The 25,103-nt window shown below is 33.9% G+C and overlaps 1 protein-coding gene across 1 annotated transcript in view; it reads right to left on the bottom strand.

Annotated features, from left to right (window-relative positions):
* Positions 1-25,084, bottom strand: part of hop (tyrosine-protein kinase hopscotch) — a 28,211-nt gene extending 3,127 nt beyond the window's left edge. Inside the window, exons 1-17 of the mRNA XM_071590897.1 lie at positions 24,933-25,084; positions 23,935-24,676; positions 23,338-23,588; positions 20,840-20,959; positions 19,565-19,725; positions 15,153-15,287; positions 14,950-15,077; positions 12,009-12,221; positions 10,629-10,750; positions 10,165-10,318; positions 8,011-8,158; positions 6,387-6,509; positions 5,937-6,091; positions 5,638-5,787; positions 3,822-3,962; positions 3,432-3,599; positions 3,126-3,295 (exon numbers count right to left, since the gene is read on the bottom strand). Of these exons, the coding sequence (XP_071446998.1) occupies positions 3,126-3,295; positions 3,432-3,599; positions 3,822-3,962; positions 5,638-5,787; positions 5,937-6,091; positions 6,387-6,509; positions 8,011-8,158; positions 10,165-10,318; positions 10,629-10,750; positions 12,009-12,221; positions 14,950-15,077; positions 15,153-15,287; positions 19,565-19,725; positions 20,840-20,959; positions 23,338-23,588; positions 23,935-24,666 (3,071 nt within the window). The 5' untranslated portion in view covers positions 24,667-24,676; positions 24,933-25,084. The remainder of the gene's footprint in view (positions 1-3,125; positions 3,296-3,431; positions 3,600-3,821; positions 3,963-5,637; positions 5,788-5,936; positions 6,092-6,386; positions 6,510-8,010; positions 8,159-10,164; positions 10,319-10,628; positions 10,751-12,008; positions 12,222-14,949; positions 15,078-15,152; positions 15,288-19,564; positions 19,726-20,839; positions 20,960-23,337; positions 23,589-23,934; positions 24,677-24,932) is intronic.
* Between the last annotated feature and the right edge of the window lie 19 nt (positions 25,085-25,103).

The following is a 25,103-nucleotide window of genomic DNA, read 5'->3' as shown; positions in this document are numbered from 1 at the left end:
TCCAAGAAATTCATCACCTGAATCACAATTGAATGAATTAAGTGCATTTATTATCTCTTCAGGCACATCACCGAGTTCACTCGCCGAAGTTAACTATTCCTCATCTTCTAGCACTGGCGTTGAAATATTGTCAAAAGCTTTGTCAAATCCATTTTTTACACAAGTCCCTCCGACACCCTGCCAACTTCCCATGATCCACTGGCTTATTTCTTCATAAGACACTCTAGTAATCCTTTCCAATTCTGAGTGGTCTTTCATACCAGACATCATCCACTTTTCTCATCTAGAGCGTAACTTTGATTTAATAGATTTATTAATAGATAAATCCTGGCAGGATCGCGATTTCCTTTTTCTTTTGCAGAATGGATGACTTCTAGCTTAAACATCGCTGTATACGATTTTCTTATCCATGGGTAATTTTCTTGAGAAAATTCTAAATTACAAAAGCTTAACTCAATTCAGGTTTGAAACAATCGCCATGAAGGCGGCACTTTCATAGAACTTAAAGGGTGTCTAGAACAGCAGAGCACCAATACTAACAAAGCGAAGTAATGCAAACAAAACAAGAAAATTTCATTTCATTCATTCTCTTATTTTTTTAAATTTGGTTTGCTGAAAGTTAATTAATATAGCAAATAAAAGGGCACACAAACTATGTCTCGTTTCGATTTATGGATCATAGTGAAAAATCAATAAGGCAGCACATTGTGTAGGCTTGTAAATATTGCTAATTTTGGATCCTTATGTTGTTTGGAATTAATTTCCATCACCTGACTCTAATCTTCCGTATACTTCCGGTAGATACAGCCACAGGCAATCATGATTCCATGTATTCATTGGTTGTTACCATCTAATACTATATGGATATAGACGTATTTTTACACACAATATATAAAATTTTTATACGCAGGTATATATCGTATATATACATTATATACAGGCGTGCATTATTATAGATGCTCAAGATAACTATGAAGCCCTGAACGCATGGTATCAATACAAATTCATGATAACTGCAAAGTTCTGGGTGCAGGTTACACATAAGGTGCGCGTTATCAATGGGAAAATACGGTAGTATAAGATAAGATCAGCCAGTCAGTCTGTCACCCTTTTCATGGTAACCATGAATGTGAAAAGCCTGATGCAAGTTTTACCTTGCTGTGTCACTTGCACCAAGGAGGGCTACACATGAGTCAGATGACACAAGATAATACATAATTAGTACATAATTAGTCGCAAGAGCTGTCTGTTCAAGTAATCATATTTAATTTTGGAGCATAGATACTTTACCAAAATTTACCTTTCAGTTTGGGCAATGTCAAAATGTGCGATATAAAATTCAATTTACACATGCAAGAAGAATAAATCAATCCATCATCATATATAAACATATTATTAGGTTCTCTTTCGGATATTTTCACAATATATTTGGCTTTGTGGAATAAAGTGATACCGCAAAGCGGAATAACATCTCCAGTTACACACCAAAGTATAATTCATAAGGCTCTCAATTTTTTCCAAAATAAATCCTTTAGACTGGTGTAGCAATGTAATATCATCAATCTATGCCATACATGGTCATATACTACCTTGATCAAAAATTTCCCGGAATTTATTCAGAAAATTAAAAATACAAGTTTATTCATCTAAATCTATATTGTCCCCTTCAAAGTAATCCCCATCGACTGCAACACACTTATGCCAGCGCTTGATCCAATCCTCGAAACATTTTTTATATTCGGTTTTCGGTATGTCCATCAGTGCTTCCTGCGATTTTTCCATTACTTCCTCTCGGCTGCTAAAACGCGTTCCCCGTAATGGTTTTTTAACTCGATTGAACAGAAAGAAGTCACAGGGAGCCAAATCAGGTGAATTCGGTGGCTGTTGGATGGTATTTGTTGCATTTTTCGTCAAAAAATTACGAATAATGATAGCACTGTGCGACGGTGCGTTATCATGGTGCAAAATCCACGAGTTTTCTGCCCACATTTCTGGTCTCTTTCGGCGAATTGCTTCACGCAAACGTCTCATAACGCCCAAATAATACTCTTTGTTTACTGTCTGGCCTTCTGGCAAAAATTCATGATGCACTACACCGTTGTAATCCATGAAAACCGTCAGCATTGCCTTCTTTTTTGACTGAAAACGACGTGGTTTTTTTGGTCTCGGCTCATTTGGTGAACGCCATTCACTTGCCTGATGTCTGGATTGCGTGTCGTACTCATAAACCCACGTCTCGTCTCCAGTAATGATCCTTTTGATGAATGTGGGATCGGATTCAGCCTCGCAAATCATGTCTTTTGCGACGCCAACACGGTCTCTTTTTTGCATGAAATTGAGGTCTTTTGGAACCAACTTTGCTGCTACACGACGGAAACCCAAATCATTAACCACAATGTCTTGGGCGGATCCATAGGCAATGTTCAAGTCCTCCGCTATTTCTCTGATGGTTAATTTGCGGTTATTGACCAACATTTCTTTTACTTTATCAATTTTTTCACCGACTTTCGATGTCGATGGTCTGCCACTGCGTTCATCATCTTCGATTGACTCACGACCACTTCTGAACCGCTCGTGCCACTGGTAAACGACCGTTTTTTTTAGAGAATCGTTGCCGAAACACTTTTCCAACATTTCCAACGTCCGTGCGCCACTAAATCCGTTTTTTACGCAAAATTTAATACAAGTTCGTTGTTGCAAATTTAAATCCATTTCTGAAATTGTAAAAAATCGCCAACACACACAGAGATAGATGTACTCTTGGCTACGTAACTTTTGCAAATGTCAAGTTATGACACTAAGATTTAAAGGGAATATCAACAACAGATGTACCAATTTAACAAAAAAAACAGAACTCAAATCGGAACGATGGGAGCGCCACACGGTGGTTATTCCGGGAACTTTTTGATCAAGGTAGTATGTAAAATATGGTATTGGGTCGAACCTCAAACAACCTTTGAATTAAGCAGCAGCATAAAATGAACACTAAAATCTTAAATTGTGGTCCTACAACTAAAATATTACAGGACATGACAAAAAATCTCACAGATCAAAGCATGCATGAACGTTGGTAATGAAAAATGCTGAATAATTTATAGTAAGTAGTGAAAATAATAAGTAATTACCACTTAATTGGAAGCTCCCGATTGGTTTTTAAAATGTAATAATTATTTTGTCCCATAACTTGAGCTAGGCCAAAATCTGATATTTTCACATGGTTCTCACTTGCAACAAGGATATTTCTGGCAGCCAAGTCTCTGTGAACTATTTTCTTAGTTCCCAAGTACTCCATCCCCTAAGAAATAATATGGTACACCAAATTAATTATCATAGATAATCACTAACATACCTCTTCCATCAAGCATTTATCTCTGCATTATCTAGATGACACAATGGAAATACTTTAGCAATCAAAATTATATAAAATCTACCTCTGCAACATCTAGGCCAAATTTAAGGAGAGTTTGATCGGTAAGAGTTTCTCTATTTATTTTAAGATAACTCAAAAGTGATCCATGCTTGACAAATTCCATAACTAAACTAACATCCCCTTCTTCTAGAACTCCCTTAATTTCTACAATATTTGGGTGATTCAGCGTCTGAAACAAGAAAAGACAGCATTTTGAGCAATTCAATCCGTTTATTTACTGTAATAAACTTAGTTATATTACTTACCACCAAATCCAGCACATTCTATAGAGGTACTGAATATCTCTAGTGATAGAAAAGGTGGCTTTGGAGAAATTGCTATATGCCAAGAATATGTATATTTAAAACTTGGTAATTCTGTCTTCATGAATAATTAAAGCAAAATAGTTTACCTTCATTATGTCAATTTCTCTCTGAAAATCCTCTATGCAGGATGTGAGTGCGTTTGTTTTTAATTTTTTCACAGCAACAACTTCTTCATCACAATCTTTGTCACGCTCAAGACGTCCTCTATAAACTTCTCCATAAAAACCCTGGAAAGTAATCAGAAATAAAAATGGTAAAAACACTAACTACAGTAATATATTACTAGAAATAGAGGTGTTATGATATATTTAAATTTAATTTGTGAAATCAAACTTTTCTTCACTAGAGGGTCTATAAAAAAAGACATACTTATGGCTGATTTTAAAGGCATCCAGATGATACTTTCAAGTTACATGCAAGGCAGTAAAAAATATGATCAATGTTTTACCTATGTTGTATACTATAGGTATTCTCTGTTCTCTCCCATCAGAGATCATTAATATTATGTATACTAGGCATGAACGTTTTTTGATATGCATCAAAGCAACTGCATGAACAGCTGCTTTGATGCATGAGAAAAAACTTAGAATCCAACTTAATTAAACCTTCATTTTGCATAATCAAAATTACATAATTGAAAAATGCTCTTGATGCTGAAGTAACCAGTACAAGCGAAAATGTAATTCAGTCCTAACTTTTCTATAAAATAATAACAAATACATACCCAAAAACAAAATGCATCAGGTCCAACATTTTTATCTCAAAACCAATGTAAGGAGATTTTCTCAACACTCATATGACTCACACTTTTACTATGATTACTGAGCAATGGCATTCCTCAGCATTATAGAATAAATAAAATATGTTCCAATGATTTTTCTTCATTTTCCCAGTCTGCAGTGACCCTGTTTAACATTAATAATGCACTCCTGGAAACATGCATGTGCGCTTGTATTATTTTTTAATAACCATACAAAAATTTTATGTTTGTTATGATGGTAAATAAAACATTTTTAATGTTATCAATACAATGCAATAAAATTGACCATCAGCAAGGAAATTAGTGAAATTTGTAGTCATTTTGAAATTGATTAACTGGCAAACAACAAACATTCTTAACTTGTGATGAAGAGTTTCTCAGTGGTACACTGATGACAAAATAGTGATTGTAGTCAACATTTTTGATACCAGAGATATAAGATGCTGACTGCAATGCCTTATCCAGCCAAATATCTGTGTCAACCTGACAGGTGGTCAACCCAAAAATCTTGAGTTATGTGCATTTGTAATTTTCGTTTCCAGTCTCTACTTAGGTCTAGACTTTCCATAACAGGAGGTTTAAATCTATAGTCCTACCCCCAATTACTGCGAATGTGCATTGTGAAGTGGCAAAGCATGAGGCAATGATAGCAAGTGGCATGGTAGGTGATGTGGCAATGTGCCACATCACCAACCATGACAGCATATACTCTTAATAATGACATTGGGTATGACTTCTACTCTTCTCTAAGGGCTAGCTTTAAGGGCTTCTTCAACCCTAGAACAGAAGGGGGGAGAGAAAACACACCTCAGAGCAATTGAAATCTCATACTAAACGAAAACATATTTCTCTATCATCTGGTAAACTTTGAAAAAAAATCTTAGTGTCACATGATTCTACATAAAAAATAGAAAAAAAATGAGCCCCCATAGGACTCTCATAGTCATAATGTGAGTGAGATGTGAATTTTTGAAAATTGTTCCCAGAAGAGGGTGAAAAAAATAGCGTTACTGTTCTAGGGTTAATAAGGGCAAGAATTACTCAGGCTGAATTTTTTATATGGAATGGAATCACCTCGATATTCCATACCTCCCAACTCAATTGTTATGCACTCTATTCAAACTATTATTAACATAACACACCTGACCAATTCGACCTTGTAAGACAATATTGCATTCTCCATATTCAAATATAGGAGTAATGCTGTCTAGTGATGCATTTTCATTAGGGAACTTGAAAGGTTGAAGGACCGGTGAGAATCCTAACGAATACTGGCTTTGATCATCCTGATCCTGTAATGGAATAGAGATTTTTATTCTATAACAATTGCAATTACTTTTATACAAAATCCCAACATAAGTATTCATAATCCAGACCAAAGATATGCATACATAATGCAGAACAATATCAAAAGGGAAAAATAAATAAAACAACACCTTACCTGTAAGCTTCTTAAAAGGCTTGCTTCTTCCAGACTACTGCCAGTACTGAAGCCTGGAGATAACTCTTGAAACATACTTGAACCCAGAACATGATCAGTACTTCCTGATAATATTGAGTTATCCTCTCCATCTCCTGATGGAAGTACTGTTACACCTGAAACAAAATAGTTATCAAGTAAAACACAGTGGTAGAATTTCATCATGTCAGGTGATAAAAGGGACAATTATCGAGTTCTAAAAATAAGCCACTTGGTTTTTTCCCTCATTGAGCATGAGAGAGAAAAAGCTTGATCAAATTAAAGTACTTGTAAATATACTTTTGAAATTTAATTCAAGAAGTTTACTCCAAATTAAAATTGGCTTTGATACGAAGTAATGCACTTAAGTCAAAAATATACAATAGTTTGGGAATACATCTTCATTTATAGCCTCATCAATCGATTTGTTACCAGTGGCTCCAGAAAAAATGCTGGTTGATGAAATAGAAGTATGAGAGTCAGGGTCATCAGGAGTCTTTTCAAAATTCCTTGGAAAAGTGGTGGCATAAGAGTGGGTTTGCCTCGAGTTGAACACTGTTATAAAAAAATGGAAATCAGAGATTAATAACTGCACATAAAAAAATCAGTAATTTTTTGATTTTGCAATAATATTTTCAAAACAATTATACATGAAATTATGCAAACTACCATTATTATCCTTTCACTGTTTTTCATAATGAAGTCAGCATGTATTTCAATATTCTTGATATTTTTTACCAACAAAGAAGATTATTTCAACCAGATTATTTTAACCCTTTTTTGGGGAAGTTTTGCTTTGTATTTTTTAACTTTAAGCAGTTGAAGTAAGGGTCACTTCACAGCATACCTCTCTATACAGCAATGATTGAGATATTGAAGTGAGGAAATATTTAAAAATAAAAATAATAAAACCTCATAAGAACTGAACTTTCCTCAGTGGTATCTATTCAGTTTTCACAACATTTATGTATTATTTTTTTAATTAAAGCAAGATTGAGACTAAATAGTACCATCTTCCACCTTACCCCTGAACACAACATTATAAACAGTTACAAACACCCGATCCCTAGGTGGAGGAAAACCCACCTACGCAAGAATCAAACCCTCGACCCAGGTGGGTAATCAAGGACATTACCCCACCGCCGCTGGGGCCAGTAAAACATAATGCATATCCCATACCATCATTTACAAAATTGCTTTTTGAAAAACATAATATACAAAGTGATAATCAGGGCATTTGTTCTTATACATGTATCAATAATTTCATGCCATTACACCAGAGACTTTTCATTGTTTCCATCTTGCTTAATACAATAGAAAGTTTGAACAATTTTATTGTGTATTAATTTTAGGCACTATACATGGTTTTCTCGGCGTCTATGTAATAGAGCATTAATTTAAATTCATTATAGCCTCAATTGGTTTCTACCATTTAAAACCATACCTGAATTTTAGAGGATAAATTACGCTGAAAAAGGATATATTCACCAGCCTAATCAACCTTTCACTTGTTTACTATTCTATGTGAAAAAAATAGTCATTCTTTAATGCTGGGATCAAGATGGTGAGGTGTCTAATGCCTTTGCATCCCACCAAGAGGGTTTGAATCCTGGAGACGACATATTTTTCAGTGGCATCACAAACCCTACTAGAGGTCCTTCTGTGAGTACGCCGTCCGTCGGATAGGACATTAAACTATGAACCCCTTGGTGCCTTTCGATAAGTTTAAGCTGATTCCGACACCAGATTTCTCTCCACCCTTCCTTCTTCCCATCCATCCCTATTGGTGAAAATGACCTTAGCTATTGGTCGCCTGTCCAAAAACTATCACTACTACTACTACTCTTTAATGCCATCTAACATCATCTGCTTATAAACAATGATAAATTCATTAAATCAATATGAATCATATGTCTCTGAAGCTCTCGCCCTGAGATTCATAAAAGGGTAGCCAATCTCAATAATTTTAATTCAATCAGTGGAAGACAATAACTAATAAATAATTCTAAGAATGTACCAACAAAATTACTTATCAATCATTTACGTAATTCATTACCTTGGTATAAAATTTGGTTTATGTCTCTCATAACAGCCTGAGGTTTTTTTCTGCTATGAAAATCCAGATCCCAACATTCCAACATTAAATTATATACTTCACGTGGGCAACCACTTGGTATCGGGAGCTTCATACCGCGAAGATATTTCTTGAAATGAAAAAAATTAATATAAATATGACAACTACATTTTATTCATTCATGCTATGAAAAGAATGAAAGCAATATACTTATGAAATAAATGAATCAATTAAATTTGAGATTATAACATCATATAACCTTATTTATAGATATATAAAGTAAACCATAACCAAGGTGGACTATACCCTATGGGCAGCTTCCCAATTACTAAATCATAAGAGGTGGAACTTTTGCCATCAAGATGGGAATCCTCTTAAAGAGGCCCAAATTTTCTCAATAATATTTTGATTTTAATTTTCCACTAATTAACTTGAACAAACCAAATTCTGGGGAGAGGATAAGTCAGATTAGAAGGATAGATGAGAGGAAAGAGGATTGCTGGATAAAGACAATATGTGAAATAAGACATAAGTTAGATATCAACTACTTTATAGCCATTGTACCCCCATTACAATAGGAATACCAAGGCAGGATTAGCTTGGGTCACTTTCAGCTGGTCCGGTGACATGGGAAACAAAAGCATTTCCTAGGATAAAAATGTCTAGTACTGCTCATATATAACAGTAATAATTCATTAGATGTTTAGCTAAGGGTGGAAAAATAGTTTTCATGGGGATTATTAAATTTAATTCCTAGAATTTTAAATTATGATATGCATTTAGTTGGAATAAATGCAAGGATACAAATAAAGAGTAAAAAATGTTTAAAACTTTGACAAGCTAGAATTTCTTGTCTTGGGGGAAGATAGGTTTAAAAGAGAATATTTTTACATTTACAACAAATGACTTGCAGGTGCTTGATAACCTATAAGTAGGAATAACACCATTATGATACATGGCTTCCCATAACGATAAACTTTTACATAAAAAAGGCTATTAGGAGTCACAATTCTAATGATTAAATATATTAATAAAAATAGGTTTTCCGCATCCTTTAAATGGAGATGATATTAATCTTAAGAGCATTTTGGGTTAAATTGCAAACTAAATTCACTGCACACAGTCATTCTCAATTAAAATTTTAAGTTTACACAACATATATTCATACATATATTCATATGTATGCATATTGGTAATGGTAGATGTTTATGTACCTCTCATTGCAACTTATTATTAAAATCAAAATGAAGTCCTTTTAGATTGTGTGCATTTTTAAACAATGCATGCGAAGAAAATATTTCTTAGTCAGTTCTGTCTTAAACATGGCATGTACCTATTCATGAAGTTTCATGACATAAGATGATATCTCTTGGTAGAAATGTACTGTACAAATGTACCCTATGCACATTTCATGAGAACTACTTTGGAAGCATTTGCTCTTGCTGTGAAAACATGCTGCCAGGATAAAAACCTATTTTGATTCACACTTATTCATTTGATATAATATTACGAAACAATATGACAATTACAAAAAGGAACTGGTATTTCCATGCAGCAATGCCATCAAGACATTATGTATCCCAACTCTTACATTGATTTTATTACATCAAATCATTCATGAGCTTCCTGCATGAAAAAACTAGTATCGAACGATAATTAATGTTTATAGCCCAAAGTGAGCAGTCAAGTGTTATGTGGCACAATCATATGAATTGGAAAATTTTTTACATCAAGAATAATTACAGCACTTCAATAAGTATTAATTCCAGGAAATATTTTAGATTCATTCAAAGGAAGTGTGAAATCCAGTGTTTAAATGAGATTTTGAATCGGAGTGTACTGCATGAATGCCACAAACCCTGGAAATAGATTATTTACTAAACAGGAAGTCTTCTATGAATTAAATTATTAAAGAAACGAGCGAAATTACACATTTAACTAATTTCAAAAAAGTATGCAATAAAAAATTACAAAATAATATTACTGAACTCATTTTATTCTGTGTAATGAACATTTCACTTTAGCCTAGGCATGCAATTTAGTCGAGTTTAACTGCATATAAAATAAAATAAGAAATAATATAATGCAGTAGCACATCCACATTAAGAATAGCAATAATAGGTAAAATATTTTTACTGTTTGAACGGCCTCCATACTACTAGGAGTAGGTAAAGTTTCTCCAAGCGAAAATATTTCCCAGAGAGTAGTGCCAAAAGCCCACACATCAGCAGCAACAGATGTCTGTGCACACAAAGGGTTGGCATAACATTCAACAGGAATCCAATAAACACTAGAAAAAGATAATTAGAAAACATAAAAAACTGACAAGTAGTGTTATAGTCTCTCTTTATTTTATATTAGCACTTATCACAGATAAGAGTTGATCATGATTTTAATAAAAGCCTATGGTGATAAAACATGATGAAAACAGCATTAAATACTATGCACAATTACTACTGTCAAAAAAGTGCAATATGTACCATAGTAGAAAGATTCTAACAATGCTAATTGACAACCTACAGAAAAGCAAACTTTTTCTATCAACAGAAAAATTCTTAACGTCCTCCTATACACCAAATGCTACATTAAAATATACTCACTCATTGGATGTGTATTCATGAAGACCAGGATCACCTAACTGGACTTTAAACACAGTCTCATCATGAGCACATACCATTATCTTCCGACAGCGAATATTTCCATGAACAACACCTTGTTCCTCCTGGTAAAAAATAATTAAAGTTGAATTATTCTTCCTTTAACATTTATAAGGAAAGGAGTTCAGTACCTTCATTGCAATTGAACTGCATTAACTTTTCATTTATTAGGAATATGAGGCAACTATAAATTCAAGCATTCAGAATTTTTAACGTTAACTTAATGAACCTTTGCTTTAAGTAAGGGACAGAGCAGTGTAGGTGAAGCAGAGAGTTTGCAGCCTGTACATCAAATTTGTGAGAGAAAATCACATAGAAGACATATCTCCTCATCATATGAGAGTGAGAACAATCATCATCAGACATGATGAAAAGTTCTCGTAAAATTACTATGCCCATTTCCAACAAGGTTCTCTATATTAGGAAAGGATATGAGAGCCTATTCAATAAAATATTTGGCAGAGTATAGAAGGACCCTGGTTTAAATACTGGGTAATGCTTGTGGAAGGCACCAATTAAAATCAAAGTGGTATAAGTTTCTAGAAACCAGAATTTTGTGGGAAAACTAAATAGTGAATGGGACACTGGGAAAGGAACTCACACCCCTCCCCTAAAGTATGAATTTCCACAAATACCCAAAGCAATGATAGAATTTTGATAGAATTGTGCCCAAAATTTCTTCTCGAAATATTCAATTTATCATGTAAAAGGTAAATACGAAGGTAATTAGAAAAGCTCTCAGAATAGAGTAGTAGTGTTGAGGGGAGGCGACCAACAGCTGAGGTCATTTGCACCATTAGGAATGGACAGGAAAGGATGAAGGGGTGTTGACATTAGCCTGCTCTTTACGAAAGGCGCCAAGGGGTCCACAGCTTAACGTCCCATCCGATGGACTGCGTACTAACTCAAAGTGCCCTCCACAAAGCACCTCAAGTAGGGATCGAGATACCACTGAAAAATATTCAACACCGCCGGGATTTGAACCCAGGCCTTCTGGGTGGGAAGCCAGTACGATAGCCACCGCACCATCCCAAACCATAAACACAGTAATCAACCTTAAGGCCGGTTTGGTAGGTGATGGTAGAGTTCACCCAGTACTATGTCTTATACGGCGTACGAAATTCAGTCATCAGGGTAGGGGGGTTGCAGTTCCTATCCCTAAGCCAGTTATGGTTTCCCAGGAAGATCTGTAACCGGAAAAATCACACAGGTTCGGTGAACCTGAGGGTGCCCAGAGAGGCTTACCCGGGAATTGAACCCAGGCCCTCTATATTAGCATAAATATCTGAAACTATTTAAATATATAACATACTAAACACCTACCAAATGCCACAATCCAGATGCTAGATATGTGCTGGCTTCAACCAAATCCACTGGCTTCATTTGAGTTTTATTCTCTCTCAGATAATTATCCAAAGGGCCAAGTTTAAGATATTCCATAACCATTGTCACAGGGTTACTCAGAGTGACGCCATAAAGCTTGACAATTGAACTTGATTGAAGAAATGACCATCTATTAGCCAAGTCAAGAAATTCCTGGAAAAAATGGAAAGCACATACAGAATTCAGTATTTAAATATTCTTCATTCCTTTTTAATGTAACCAATTGCACAGTAAAAGAGAATCAAAACTCTTATGTCAAATAAAAATCTTAATCATACTAAGGTATGAAATACAGCGATTTTTGCACTATGTATTCAACTTCTTCTAAACTCATCTTTTTGAGTTTCTCCAAATATAAGCGTAAAAAGTAAATAATATGACTAAATTATGGAGGTAAATTCAAAGAACTGTGGCAGATCCTGCGACAGTAACTTTTAAGAGAGTCATCTGCTAATGTGCTTTAAAATGCCGACATTTCTAAGTTTAGAAATCTTTCGATTTGATTTTTACACTTTGAAATTTCTGCATTTTATGGGGATAAAATAATCAGTATTTATGAACTTCCAAAAGTCAATTATTATTATCAACAAATGAGATGGACTAAAGTCTTCTGTCTGAATATTAATAAGCAGTGCTAAAATTTCATTAAAGATTAGCATTTTTGATGCATGAAACAATGCTGTACTTCCATTGACATGATGTGTGATACAAAATATGGGGAAGGCAATCCAAGGCTAGCTGTGATAGATGAGAAAATTGCATCTACTCAAAAGGACAACACTCATAAGAGCATAGCATCTATTTAGTTATGTGTACACTTCTCTGTCTTGTGCTCTCAATGTTTTGCTGAGGTTTCACTATGGCAGAAGAGCCACTAAGCACACCTGAAAGGCAACCACATCATGTGGAAGTGCGACCAGGCAACAGAATATAACAAAGCATTAAAAATGTTATTACTAATGTGCAATGATTTTTTCACAAATCAGCAAGCAACCCAGAAGCCATTTAAAATCTGATTTTTGCTCAGGTCAACAAAGTAATGGCTAAGAGCATGTAGCATGCCAGAGGCTGTGCAGCATATAACAAGTGTTATACATGCAGGGGAATCCAAAGAAGACATGGACTGTAACACTATCAAGAGAAAGTGTAAGAGGGAAAATGGGTGGACAGAAAAGGAAGACTTTGACAAGGAAGTTGTTCATAGAACAATTCTTGGGTTCACAACAAGGTCGAATTCCCAAAAATCAGTAAAAATTAGGGCAACTCTTAAAGAGAAAATCAATTTCAAGGAATTCACTAGTTCTGTTTTTTGAATGTTGAGGTCTCTTGGCTTCAAATTTAGAAAATTCAACAAAGATTGAAACATTTTTGCTGATGGAACAAGGGCACAATACTGCAGCAAGGGTAAAGTTTCTTCAGAAAATGCATTTGTTAAGAGCAAGGTTGGGCAGGCCAATGATTTACATGTATAAGACCTGGATAAGTCACAACCATACAAAAAAATTCATCTCGCAAGATTTTTCAGGTAGTGATGATGTGAAAGATTCAACAGGTCAATGTGGCTTATAGATAATAGTACACACCAGATCTGCTGATAAAGGATTCATAAGGATTAAGCACCATCCAATTGTTACATGGGATGAGCTGATGTCACTTCCAGACATGAAATGCCAAAAAACCTATTAGGTTGACGATGTTGTCACAGAAATGAAGCATGACATTGGGCATTTGTTCCCCTATCACTGCCAGTACAATGCAATTAATCTGGTATGGGCTCAAGCAAAGAGAGAATGTGCAGAAAAAATATAACGTTCAAGTTGGAAGATGTGGAAAAGCTTACTCATTAGACTGGATAGGGGGGTTAAAGAAGACTGGATTACATGAGCTCAATATGCGGAAGCACTTTAGGAGAAGGAATATTAAATGCAATGTGCATAAGATGATATCATAGAGCTTATTGTAATTTGTACTAGAGAGGAAAGTCAGGAAAGGAATGAGTGGAAAGGAGATTGCATGTCCAATGGCATAAAAGGTACAAGAAGAGGTTGAGAAAAAATAGTTGATGTTGGAAATTAGGAGAGATTATACTTCTACTTTCATATATGCACATGCTGTTTTGTTTCTTAATTTATCCACCCTAGGAATAAATAAGCTTACATTTAACATGATTATATTTCACCTACCATGGTTTTGATTGTTGAAATATATTCTTAGGAATTTTTAAAAAGCTTTTATTCTTAGGATTAATACACCACAATACATAAAAATAAATATTAGTGCACTAATTCTATAAATTATACTGTTGTAAATAAATACATGTATACACAATGTTCCAGAAGTAGTATTTCACTTAAAGATATGTGAAGTTTTTCAAATTGGTATCAAGTTGACCAAAAAAAGGTGACAAACTAAGATTTAGGAATGACCTTGAATGGATATTTCATGCCACTTTCTATAATGTTTATTTTTATAAAATAAGTTTTGACTGATAAATGCTCTTTTGTCTAAATGTCTGACGAGCCAAAAGCAGTATGTCAGTAACCCTGGTTCAGCTGGAAAGTATACAAACAAGGGTTATTCTATGACACTACAGCTCACTTTTCACAAATTAAAATCAATAAATAAACTGTTTCAGATGTAACATGAAGGAAATCCTTCATGATGAAAGAAAACACTTTGCTTTTCCACACAGAATATTTTTATTACGGCCTAGGTTTCATTACAGCATAACATCTTCAGTCATCTGTAACAAAAGTATTTTATGGGGAAAAGCAAATAGTCTTCTTTCATCGTAATTAAAATCAAATTAATTTAAAAAACCAAATTAATAGGTATATTATAGGCTTAACCTGCCATTATAATGCTAAGTTGTTTGCCTCACCCTCAATCTCTTTTCTCTATATTCTTGCTTTAGGGCCTTCAGTGCCACCTCGACTTTCTTCCCCTTTGCTGCTCTCCAAATACTCCGGTAGACCATGCAAATGCTTCCACTCTTCAGGGTCTTTTGCCCTAAAAATTATCTCATTATACAACAGATTCAATTTCAATCAATTCCATTTCCTAGGGCACAAATTGTTTCCATACCTTTATAAACTTGCAAATTCCTTGTATCAATACACAGAGGAATCCCAGAGCTTAGGCCGACTATATTACTTAAATCATTCATAGCACCATCTCCTTTTGAATTCATTTTCAGACAAATTAACTGCGGAGATTTGTCTGAAAAAGAATTAATGCAAATAGATGTATAATTTCAGGTATGAACTTCTAAGTTTTCTTTAAAAAATAAATGCATACAATAATACTATGTGGGGCTACCGTTTTTAAGTAATTATTACCAAGATATAATCGATATTTCTGCTTAAAATTTATTCTGCATATTGATCAATCCTTATGAATATAATGTTGTCAATTACACCTTTAATCTTGATTTACTTTTTTTTCAGGAAGCCGTAGACTGAAGTAACTCACAATATGAAGAAGATAGAGGCTCGCAGTGTGATTAAGTTCTTTCATTTGCCTGGAAAATCCACAATGAAATGATGTCTGTTTATGGAAATGATAGCCCATCATCAGTACTGTGGTGGAAAAGGAATCTTCAAACCACTGGCCACATGTCCCTCACAGACAATCCGAGAAGTGGAGGATTTTATCCTATTAGACCAAAGAGCAATCATTCAAATGATCATGAATGAGACTGATCTCAATCACAGTAGTGTGTCGACAATTATTCCTGAAGAACTGCTTATGTCAAAGGCGTAAGCACGCAGGGTTCCACAACTACTGATTCCTTTTCAGAAGCAAACACTACACAACATGCAATTGTGACCATGGCACCATGGGCAATCGAAGTGATGTGCCCTAGAAATTTTACCACATACACCCTATTCTCTGATCTGGCCCTAAGCAAAACCATTGAAGGGTTGCAGATCTGACGACACATATGACTCCATTCAAGAGGTGGAACAACAGTTTTCAATATAATCTGCTGAGTTTTACAATGATGGCCTTCAAAAGGGCAAGAAACACGGGAAGAAATGTATCTCACTGGATGGTGACTATGTAAAGATGTCTTTACAATAACAAATAAAATTAAGTTTCTATGACAATTATTTTTAGAATTAATTAAAAGCTAAACACATCCCCTCATACACTGCACTCAGCACCTCTTCATCATCTCTGAAAAATGATTTTGACGACTTGATCACCACAGTTACTACTCAACTTGACAAAAAATTTGTCCATGAAGAAAAGAAATACCTTTAAAAAATACAATAATTAATAATTACTATTAGCCTAGAGTTCTTTTGCCATGGAGATTGGGATGGTGGTGGCTAATGTACTGGTTTTCCACCCCAAGGGCCTGGGTTCGATTTCCGATGGTGACCAGATTTTTCATTGGCATAGTGATCCCTACTTGGGGTGCTATATGGATAGCAGTTTAAGCGAGTACACCATCTGTTGGATGGGACATTTAATTAAGGACCCCTTGGTGCCTTTCATTAAGAGTAGACTAATGCCTATGTCAGGTTTCTCTCCACCCTTCCTCCATTTTCTGAATACCTAACCCCTAATGTATCACACACCTATCTCTTCCGGCACAATTTACCTCTGTTGTCCTTCACCTTCCATAATAACTACTACAACTAATTCTTTTGCCATTCCTTTATCAATCATCTGAGATCTTAAATAAAATATTTTTAGCCTGGGTATTTAATTTGCATGTGAGGTCATCGTTTAGCAGTCGAGAATAATCAAACTGATATTAAAAAATGCCATTCCCAGGCTGTTTTTTTTTCTTTCATTTTTTAATACATTTGTTCATAAAATTTTATAGAAGTAGGAAATTCTAAGAGATCACATTGACATTTCTAATGAACTGTAATTGTTAATAGGTTTCATTTACAAAAGACTTTGAAATTGTAGGCAAATGTATTGTAACATCATCTTGAGAAGACCATTAAAAAAAATTTAAATTGCAACAAGGAATACACATGGCCTCATGAAATAAAATATCTGGGTGATATGATAGAAAGGAAAAAACCACTAGTTTTCCATTAATAAATATTTATTTAAGTAATACATTTATTTCAACTATTAACACATACATGCTTTATCCAATCTTCTATCTTTAGATGGAATTCCACAAGGTTAGGCTCGAACTTAACAGCTATGCAAACTTAACAAGTTGTTGTATAGTGGTCGATTAAATCATATATTTGTTATAAAGACTTTAAAATGAATTGATGATACCTTTTTCTCTTGGCTACATAGCTACTCCTTTCATGATCAAAGGCAGCCAAATATGAATATTTATGCAAAATGTTTTTTTTCTCTCTCTTAAATTTTAGTAGAAAAGGTAATGCCAGAATACATTGCAACTGTACATAAAACATCCATCTTCCAACCCCTTCAATTAGTTTCTCTTAGAAATCACAATAGGACTTGCATCAATCATCAGAGTTTCAGTGACTAACAGTGACACACAAGAAAAGTAAAAAATAATTCAGATTAATAAAATATAAGTCAATAATGTACTTTTGTAATTTGTACCACCTGGAATTAATGAAATAGAAACCCACTCGTCCAGTTTGATTTCAAAGGTTATCCAGAGTTTCATCTTAGAACTGTACATCACGCTAAATATTATGCCCATTTGTAATTGCATCGAAAGAGTTGTGATACATGAGTACATGTTTGGTATACACAGCTACTTTGAATCGTACTTGATAAGAAATGGATAAGGTAAAACCTTTGTGAAACCCTAATGTATTTAGTTTTCTACCAATTGCCACAAAAATGTCCTTTTTCTATAAATACAAATATCTTTAGATCTATAGCACACGAAGAAATGTAATATTTCAAAAAACGGGCAGGATCAGCTTAGAAAGCCCTACGCAATGTATAAATTAAAAAGCATGTACAGTAGTTTTAGCACCATAAACCCTGGATGTCCACTGACTTCAACCACAACATTTATTGTAACATCCCGAAAGAAACATAACAGTCTCAGGTTTAACTTTGTGGAATTCCTTCATTTTGAGGGTAAAAATTGTGGAAGTTCTAAGTTCCTTTTTACCCTCATCCCGAAATAAGTCTATAACAGCCAAACATATACCTTAGAGAGATTGAATACTGTTGTAGTAGTTATTAGGGGAGGTGACTGGCATCTGATGTAATTTTCATGATTACAGATAGGGAGATACCTAATTTGGTTTAGATGGGATTACCAGGGAATGCAGGAAGAGTGGAGAGAACCCCGGATTTGGCATTAGCCTTAATGAAAGTCACCAAGGTAACCAAAATTAAAATTCTCATCTGATAGAAGGTGTATTGGAATTGAAGTGAATTCCACACAGGCAGAGATCAGGATAGCAGTAAAAAAAATACTGCAAGTCAGTAAACTAGCCATTGCACTAATCCAATCCAGAATGAATACCATATTCCAGGAAGGCAGCAGGCATACCAATTACCCACTCCCAGAACTGGGTAGTAGAGATGAAAAATAATATGGGACTAATCCAAGATCATTTAATCTGAATTATAGATTTTAATCCTCTAAATACAAGTTTCTGTTCAAGTTATGTCTGGTTCTATCAATCAAAATTATTCCACTTTTAATTGCAGTACATTTAAAACTATTTACACTTGTTTTACCAACAGTATAATATTTTTGACACTATTTTAGCAGAGTTGGCAATATTTAAAACTGTTCTAAACATCATAACTTAAAAGAAATTTTAAACTAAGGTAATGTAATTTTGATTCAAATTTAAAAAATGTGAAGATTCTCTAGGCAAAACAACAATAAAATAAGTTAGCTATACCTAAAATGTTAAATATTACAACATGAGTAATGTAAAAAAAAGAAAAAAAACATGTATCCAAGTAGTGAGTCATTTTAAATTTCAAAGACACAACTTTCATTAGGTTTTTATAAGATGATTAATTACAACAAGAGTTGTCAATGACTACATCTCCAAATGATATAAAAATAATTTTGGTTTTAAATTTGGTTAAATTTTAATATTAATTCTAAAAAATTAAAATTCTTCCAGACAGGTCTTTAGATATTAAATCTTACCTAAACATAATTAATTCATACCAAACTCTTAAATAAAAAATTGGCAAATACTAGCAATGCTATGAGAGAAAAATTTCATGAAAAGTTACTTATATCCTCAGTATTAGCACCCCTCTTAAATATAACTATAATTTTGTAAAATTGCCAATAAACTCTGCAGTTTCCATCTAATACAAAGGAGGTAATAAAAATTATTATTAAGCATCAGTGAACTCACATTATTAACAATATCTTTTAACATTACCTTATAACACTATCCATAAAAGGCAGATAGTTTTAATTTGCATACAAGGAAATTACTTAAATTGTTATTTTATTTTGTGATCATGATATTATGAAAATAATTATTCAAATAATATATAATTATAGCCATAATAAGGCACATTAGGTAAAACTACAAAATAGAAATTACCATATTCAGATGGAGGAAGGCATTCCTCAAGCACCACTGTACCCTCTTTCTTTCGGTATGCATTTATCAAGTCCACAATTGTTGGATAACTTACTCCATCTGCACTGAAAACATAATCTTCTTTTGAAGATTTTGTTATTTTATAGGTGGTTGGTTTTGAACTGAAAGGAAAAATCAATTAATAATAATAATACTTTATTCATTTTAAAAAATGTTACAACCATATTAAATGTTGTCAATATAAATATTATTTAACATATACACATAAGTTCTTAAATGTAATGAAGATTATCACAAAAGAATTCATCCAATGAGTAAAGTGGATGAGCAATTAACCAGGTATATACCATATTCTTGAAACTCTGGATATCGTCTGATTTCAACTGAGTAGGCAGATAGTTATGCAGTCATATGTTCATATTATGGATTGTGTTGTAAGTTGATGACAATCTACAATAAGTAGTATTTAGATTTGATTTACCTCTTGTGGAGTAGTTATGGATGTTAGATCTTAATTGGTAAGTTTCTAGATTAAATTTTACATGATTTAGACCCTTAAAGATATATAAATTAAATACAGCCATGATTCCAAGCCTAATAAAAAAGGTTTGCAGGAATCATGAGGTGGTATATTAGCAAGAGAGCTAAATTTGTTTAACATGTGAGGAATGACCACATAACTCAACACCATAATTCAAATGGCATTGAAAGAAGGCATGGTAAAGTGTTAAACGACACTCAATTGAAATGAGAAAGTTCAGCTTTCTTAACATATAAACAGCTTTACTTAGTTTATTCCAGGTCTGACTGATGTGAGTCTCCCACTAAGTTTTGTAGCAATATAAATTCCTAGTATTTTAGCAGTTTCAACATCAGTTATTTTATACCATGAATTAGTAACATGTTAGATTGTTAACTCTTTGCATACTAATTACATGATATTACAATTTTAATTAAATATCAAAATTTAAGTACCACACTCTTAGTGGAAATTTATAGGCAAAAAAGGTCTAATGGTTCTAAAAATATTTTTGTGATTCACAGTATAGCTGATAGACATTAGTTTACAGCAATATATTACTAATCTGTAGCACTCCGTCATACTTGTAATTACCCCTTATTCATTTAATACAATACCTTATACTATCACATAAAATCAGTTCCCCAGCACCTTGTTCTGGCATATTAGTTTAAAAATAGCTGGTCTACTTCAACAAACTAGATGCATAGTTAGTACTTAAGGGATTTAAATAATAGAATGAAGTTTGGTCTCACCTGTCACGGGAACATACATCAATGAAAAAAGTGTCATATTTGGTTTCACTTTCTCGCAATATGAAGCAGCCTGGCTTGTTCTCCCTTTTGTCTTCCAATTTTCTGTAGGAAAACTCACCTCTGAAAAATTCAACAATCAAATACCTAGTTGAATATTATGACATATTGAACGATACATGGAATTAGTTGCAATGGCCACATATCCAAACATTTCAATGAATTAAAAAAATGTTTTTGTTGTTAAAAGGAAATTAGAAAGTTCAATAGCCAATAAATTAGAACATACACGAAAGGAGGACAACAGTTACCAATCTCTGCCATAAAAAATGGATGAATGAATTTTTAATAGCTATTTTCTATACATTCCTTCACTGATTCTACTTTTGGGGCGAACTTAAAAAGTGATTTCAAAATTCATGTATTTATCAAATTTACTGAATTTGCACGCCCATAAATTTAAGTTTAAGTATTACTCTACCTGATAAAGAAATGATACATGCATGTTCAATCTTTGATTACATTTTTTTCTTTAAATTTCATCACAATAAAGAAAAAAAACCAGTTTCACAACATGGCTATTCAATGACTATCATTTATATCCCCCAAATTAAGGATTATCTATTATTTTCAATATATCTTGAAGCTGGTCAATGCCTTAACTTAGACATTCATACCCATTTCATATCACTCAAAAAGTCACGTTCATCAGTAATCAATGTCTTGTAGATACACAGGAATGACTAATGATATAAGTTTAATTATTTTGACTTGGAACTCCATAATGGATGCCTGTTTAATTCAAATAGAATGCAAATTAACATCTAGTATGAAAAATATATTTTAACAGCTCCTTCAAATAAAACATTCTTTCAAAGACCACACTAAAATGTAACAGAATTCTTCCATGGTCCTTTAAAGTTTGTCAAAATGCTTACAACATATTTTTTATAATTGATAACCTATGTGCAGCCAATCTAGCTTCGAATAAATAAATGCCAGCAGAGTTTTTGTTCGAAGAACAGTATGCCTAATATCCATTCTCAGGTCATGGGTTTCAGTCACACAACACAGCAAATGAGTTTTATGTAAACTTGGATCATCCATAGGAAACCAAAGAGAGTGATGATACTTGATCCCAATAGACACAAGAGTCACATCAGCATTTGGCAGAAAATAATGCATAATTGAATGTTAACACTAAAGTGAATTGCGTGTACAATGAAGACCAATAAGAAAAATTCTACTCGTATTTCATAGTGACGAAATTTGCACAATTACATTTGTTATCTTCCAAAAGCCACCTCCAAACAGAAAAATATATTTTTACAAAGTGCAACAGAATTTTAAAAAGTCAAACAGGAAAGACCAAAACTTTCAACACATTGCAAAGCTAAACTGTGGAAAGGATGAAGAGCAGTATATCTAATAATAATAATGTGGTCGACAGATCTCAGTCATCTAACTAGTGATTATAAAGCACATGATGACAAAAACTACTCAAGTGGGTTAAAAATTTAACTGTGCACCGTCATTGCTCTCAGGGAGGGTAGAGCTGCCATAACTGCGAATGATTGTTTATTTATAAGAATAAATTTCTATACCATAGAATTACATGGATTCTTTCTCCACCAGATACAGATAAATTATCCACAACTTTAAAACCTAGGGCAGGGAAGGCAAACCTTTTGGCGATTGAGTACCAATGTTTATGCATGTAATAACAGTATACTCTTGACTCGCATGCCAACCCATCGAGTGACCATCGAGGAACTGCAGATTGCACCCTCCCAGCTCTGTGTGTCACTTTGGGCATGCATGGCATAGCTTCGCCTTAGCCTGACCTAGGGGTTAACTCATTTTTCAGGATAGGAAATCCACCTAATTCCTTACTCAACAAATTGTTTCCACACTAACTTCAAAGCCGAGTAATAAATAACTAAAAGATTACAAGCTTTTTGAGCCTTCACGCAGGATATCAGTATTTTATTTTAAAATGCATGGTTGTCATTCTCTTTCGATGAGACACTGAAAACTGTGACAGAGGGAAGAACATTATGCAAACAAAGTAGGGGGAAGAAAAGGATAGGTATATTGGATTGAGGGGAGGAGAGAAGAAGGCATGCAGAATTGAGGAAGTCTATTGTACTGCGGGGTGTCAGGTTGTTCTTGTTAGATGAAGATATGAAATGCAGTTATGTTAATTAAATGTCCATCCAAAACCCACTTAAATGGTTAACTACCAACTATTAATCATAATCCCCCTCATGCCTATATTATTCCTCAATTTAGCAATGCTGTGATCAATTTTAATATAAAGCTGATGTTACATCTTTTACTGCCACTATCCTACCCTATTGTTGCCCAAAAAGAATTATGCCAAAAAATAATGTAATTAATATAATATAATTTGGGATGATCCATGAAAATTATTAGACCTCATAATGGGCTTTAATGATATGCATACGCAGCAATTGTATTGATACATTGTTTATACTCACCCAATGGGTCCATGGCATTTAATTTTATATAGTTTCTGCAATGATGGTGTAACAACATCTTTGCAAAGATTGAATGTCCATTTTACCATCAATCTGTAGTAGCCATCTAGTAAGCTTATAAATGAATACATAATAAGATTCTTCTTAAATTTCAAATATGAAGGTATTCCATTTCTCCGAGAAATTTCAACAGTTCCATCATTCCTCGCAGATAAATAACACAAATCTTCAATTGTGCATAGCAGTTGCCACTATAATGTAATGAGTTATATTGGATATCATTTACTTTATGAATCACTAAAGTCACACGGCAAGGCAATGACAATATCATTGTCATTGCCTTGTCGTATTGATGTATGAGGAATATCAATACGATATTCCTCAAACATCACCAAACTTCAAAAGCTAAATCTATTTAGCAAATATCGAACATTGAAGTTAAATACAGTATGAATTGAGGAAATCTAGCTATTGCTAAATACACACAAGATTATTGTAATAAAAATGTCATTCAAAAGTTCTCCTGATCACCAGCAATTTAATCCATTATGGTAACTCAAATAAATTATGGTTTTATTTTTAATGATAGTCACCTACCTCTTTCGTCCCACTTGTGGAGAACAAGACCCCCGGCATATCCGAGTGATAAGGATTAACTGTTAAGGAAATGTGGCATGGTGCTCCTTCATAATCAGTCACAGCTTTGTAAGTCTCAATCATATAATTAGGGGCGATTCCCTCAAACTGGGAGAGGTATTCGCCTTTTATGTAAGTTGGATCACGGGTTCCTCCGTTTTTTATCTTTTCTAAACTGTTGTGAATGGGTTTCTTTATAAAAAATGGATGACGTCTCACGAACTCCTTTGGAATGTATTTTTTGTAATCACTTTCAACAACACTTATGTCCACACTTTCCTCTACCATTACACGATACATGTCAATTACTCCTAGGCCAACCAACGCTTCTTTAAATTTATCATAACTAATTTCTGGTATTTCATTCCGCATGACATCACTTTTTACTTGATGGAAATAATAATTGAAGGCAGCAGGATCAATTTTCTTCAAGACATAAAGATTTGGAACTTTAAACCGACATCGGAAGTCAAATTCCTTGGACAGTTTTGCCTCAGTCAACAAGAAATTTGGACATAACCATATGTCCAAATCACGAAACCTTAAAGCAAACAAATGTCTTGCCAGAGGACCAATATTAATTCTTCTACAGACTTGGATGCATGCATCTTCAGCTGTGAGATCACTTTCAAGGGGTAGAGTTATTGTCTGTGGATCCGTACACACATGAATCACTGTGACTTCTTCTCCCATTTTATAGATTCTGAAAAGATATTTCAACAGCAGCATTTATCCCTTGGTAAATGAATTTTAGCGTCGATACAAAAACATCACAACTAGGCAATACCATTCTACAAACGCTTCTAAAATTATGCCACCAAAATTAATGACAATTTGTGGAACGCATAAGGGTCAAATTTACATTACGCTAAAATCATTGGCATCCGCACACATTTCATAATCAGTAACAAAAACACTTAGGAGCAATACGTGAAACTAACTTGGGAATAATGTCATACCTGTTAACCTCCCGATTGGAGAGAAGATAAACTAGTTCCAACCCAAAATCTAGTTATACTGATTAGACACTGACAACATTATAACATAGTTTGTCTTTCACTGTGACAGCAATTAGACGAACGACCGGTTCGGTTATTACTTCACGTTTGGGTTGTTACTTGAGATCGATT

The sequence above is a fragment of the Hetaerina americana genome, unplaced genomic scaffold (assembly GCF_022747635.1).
Source record: "Hetaerina americana unplaced genomic scaffold, ioHetAmer1.1.p SCAF_1, whole genome shotgun sequence".
NCBI classification, from domain to species: Eukaryota; Metazoa; Arthropoda; class Insecta; order Odonata; family Calopterygidae; genus Hetaerina; species Hetaerina americana.
Note: the sequence above shows the minus strand (reverse complement) of the source record. Positions and strands in the feature narration are given on the sequence as shown.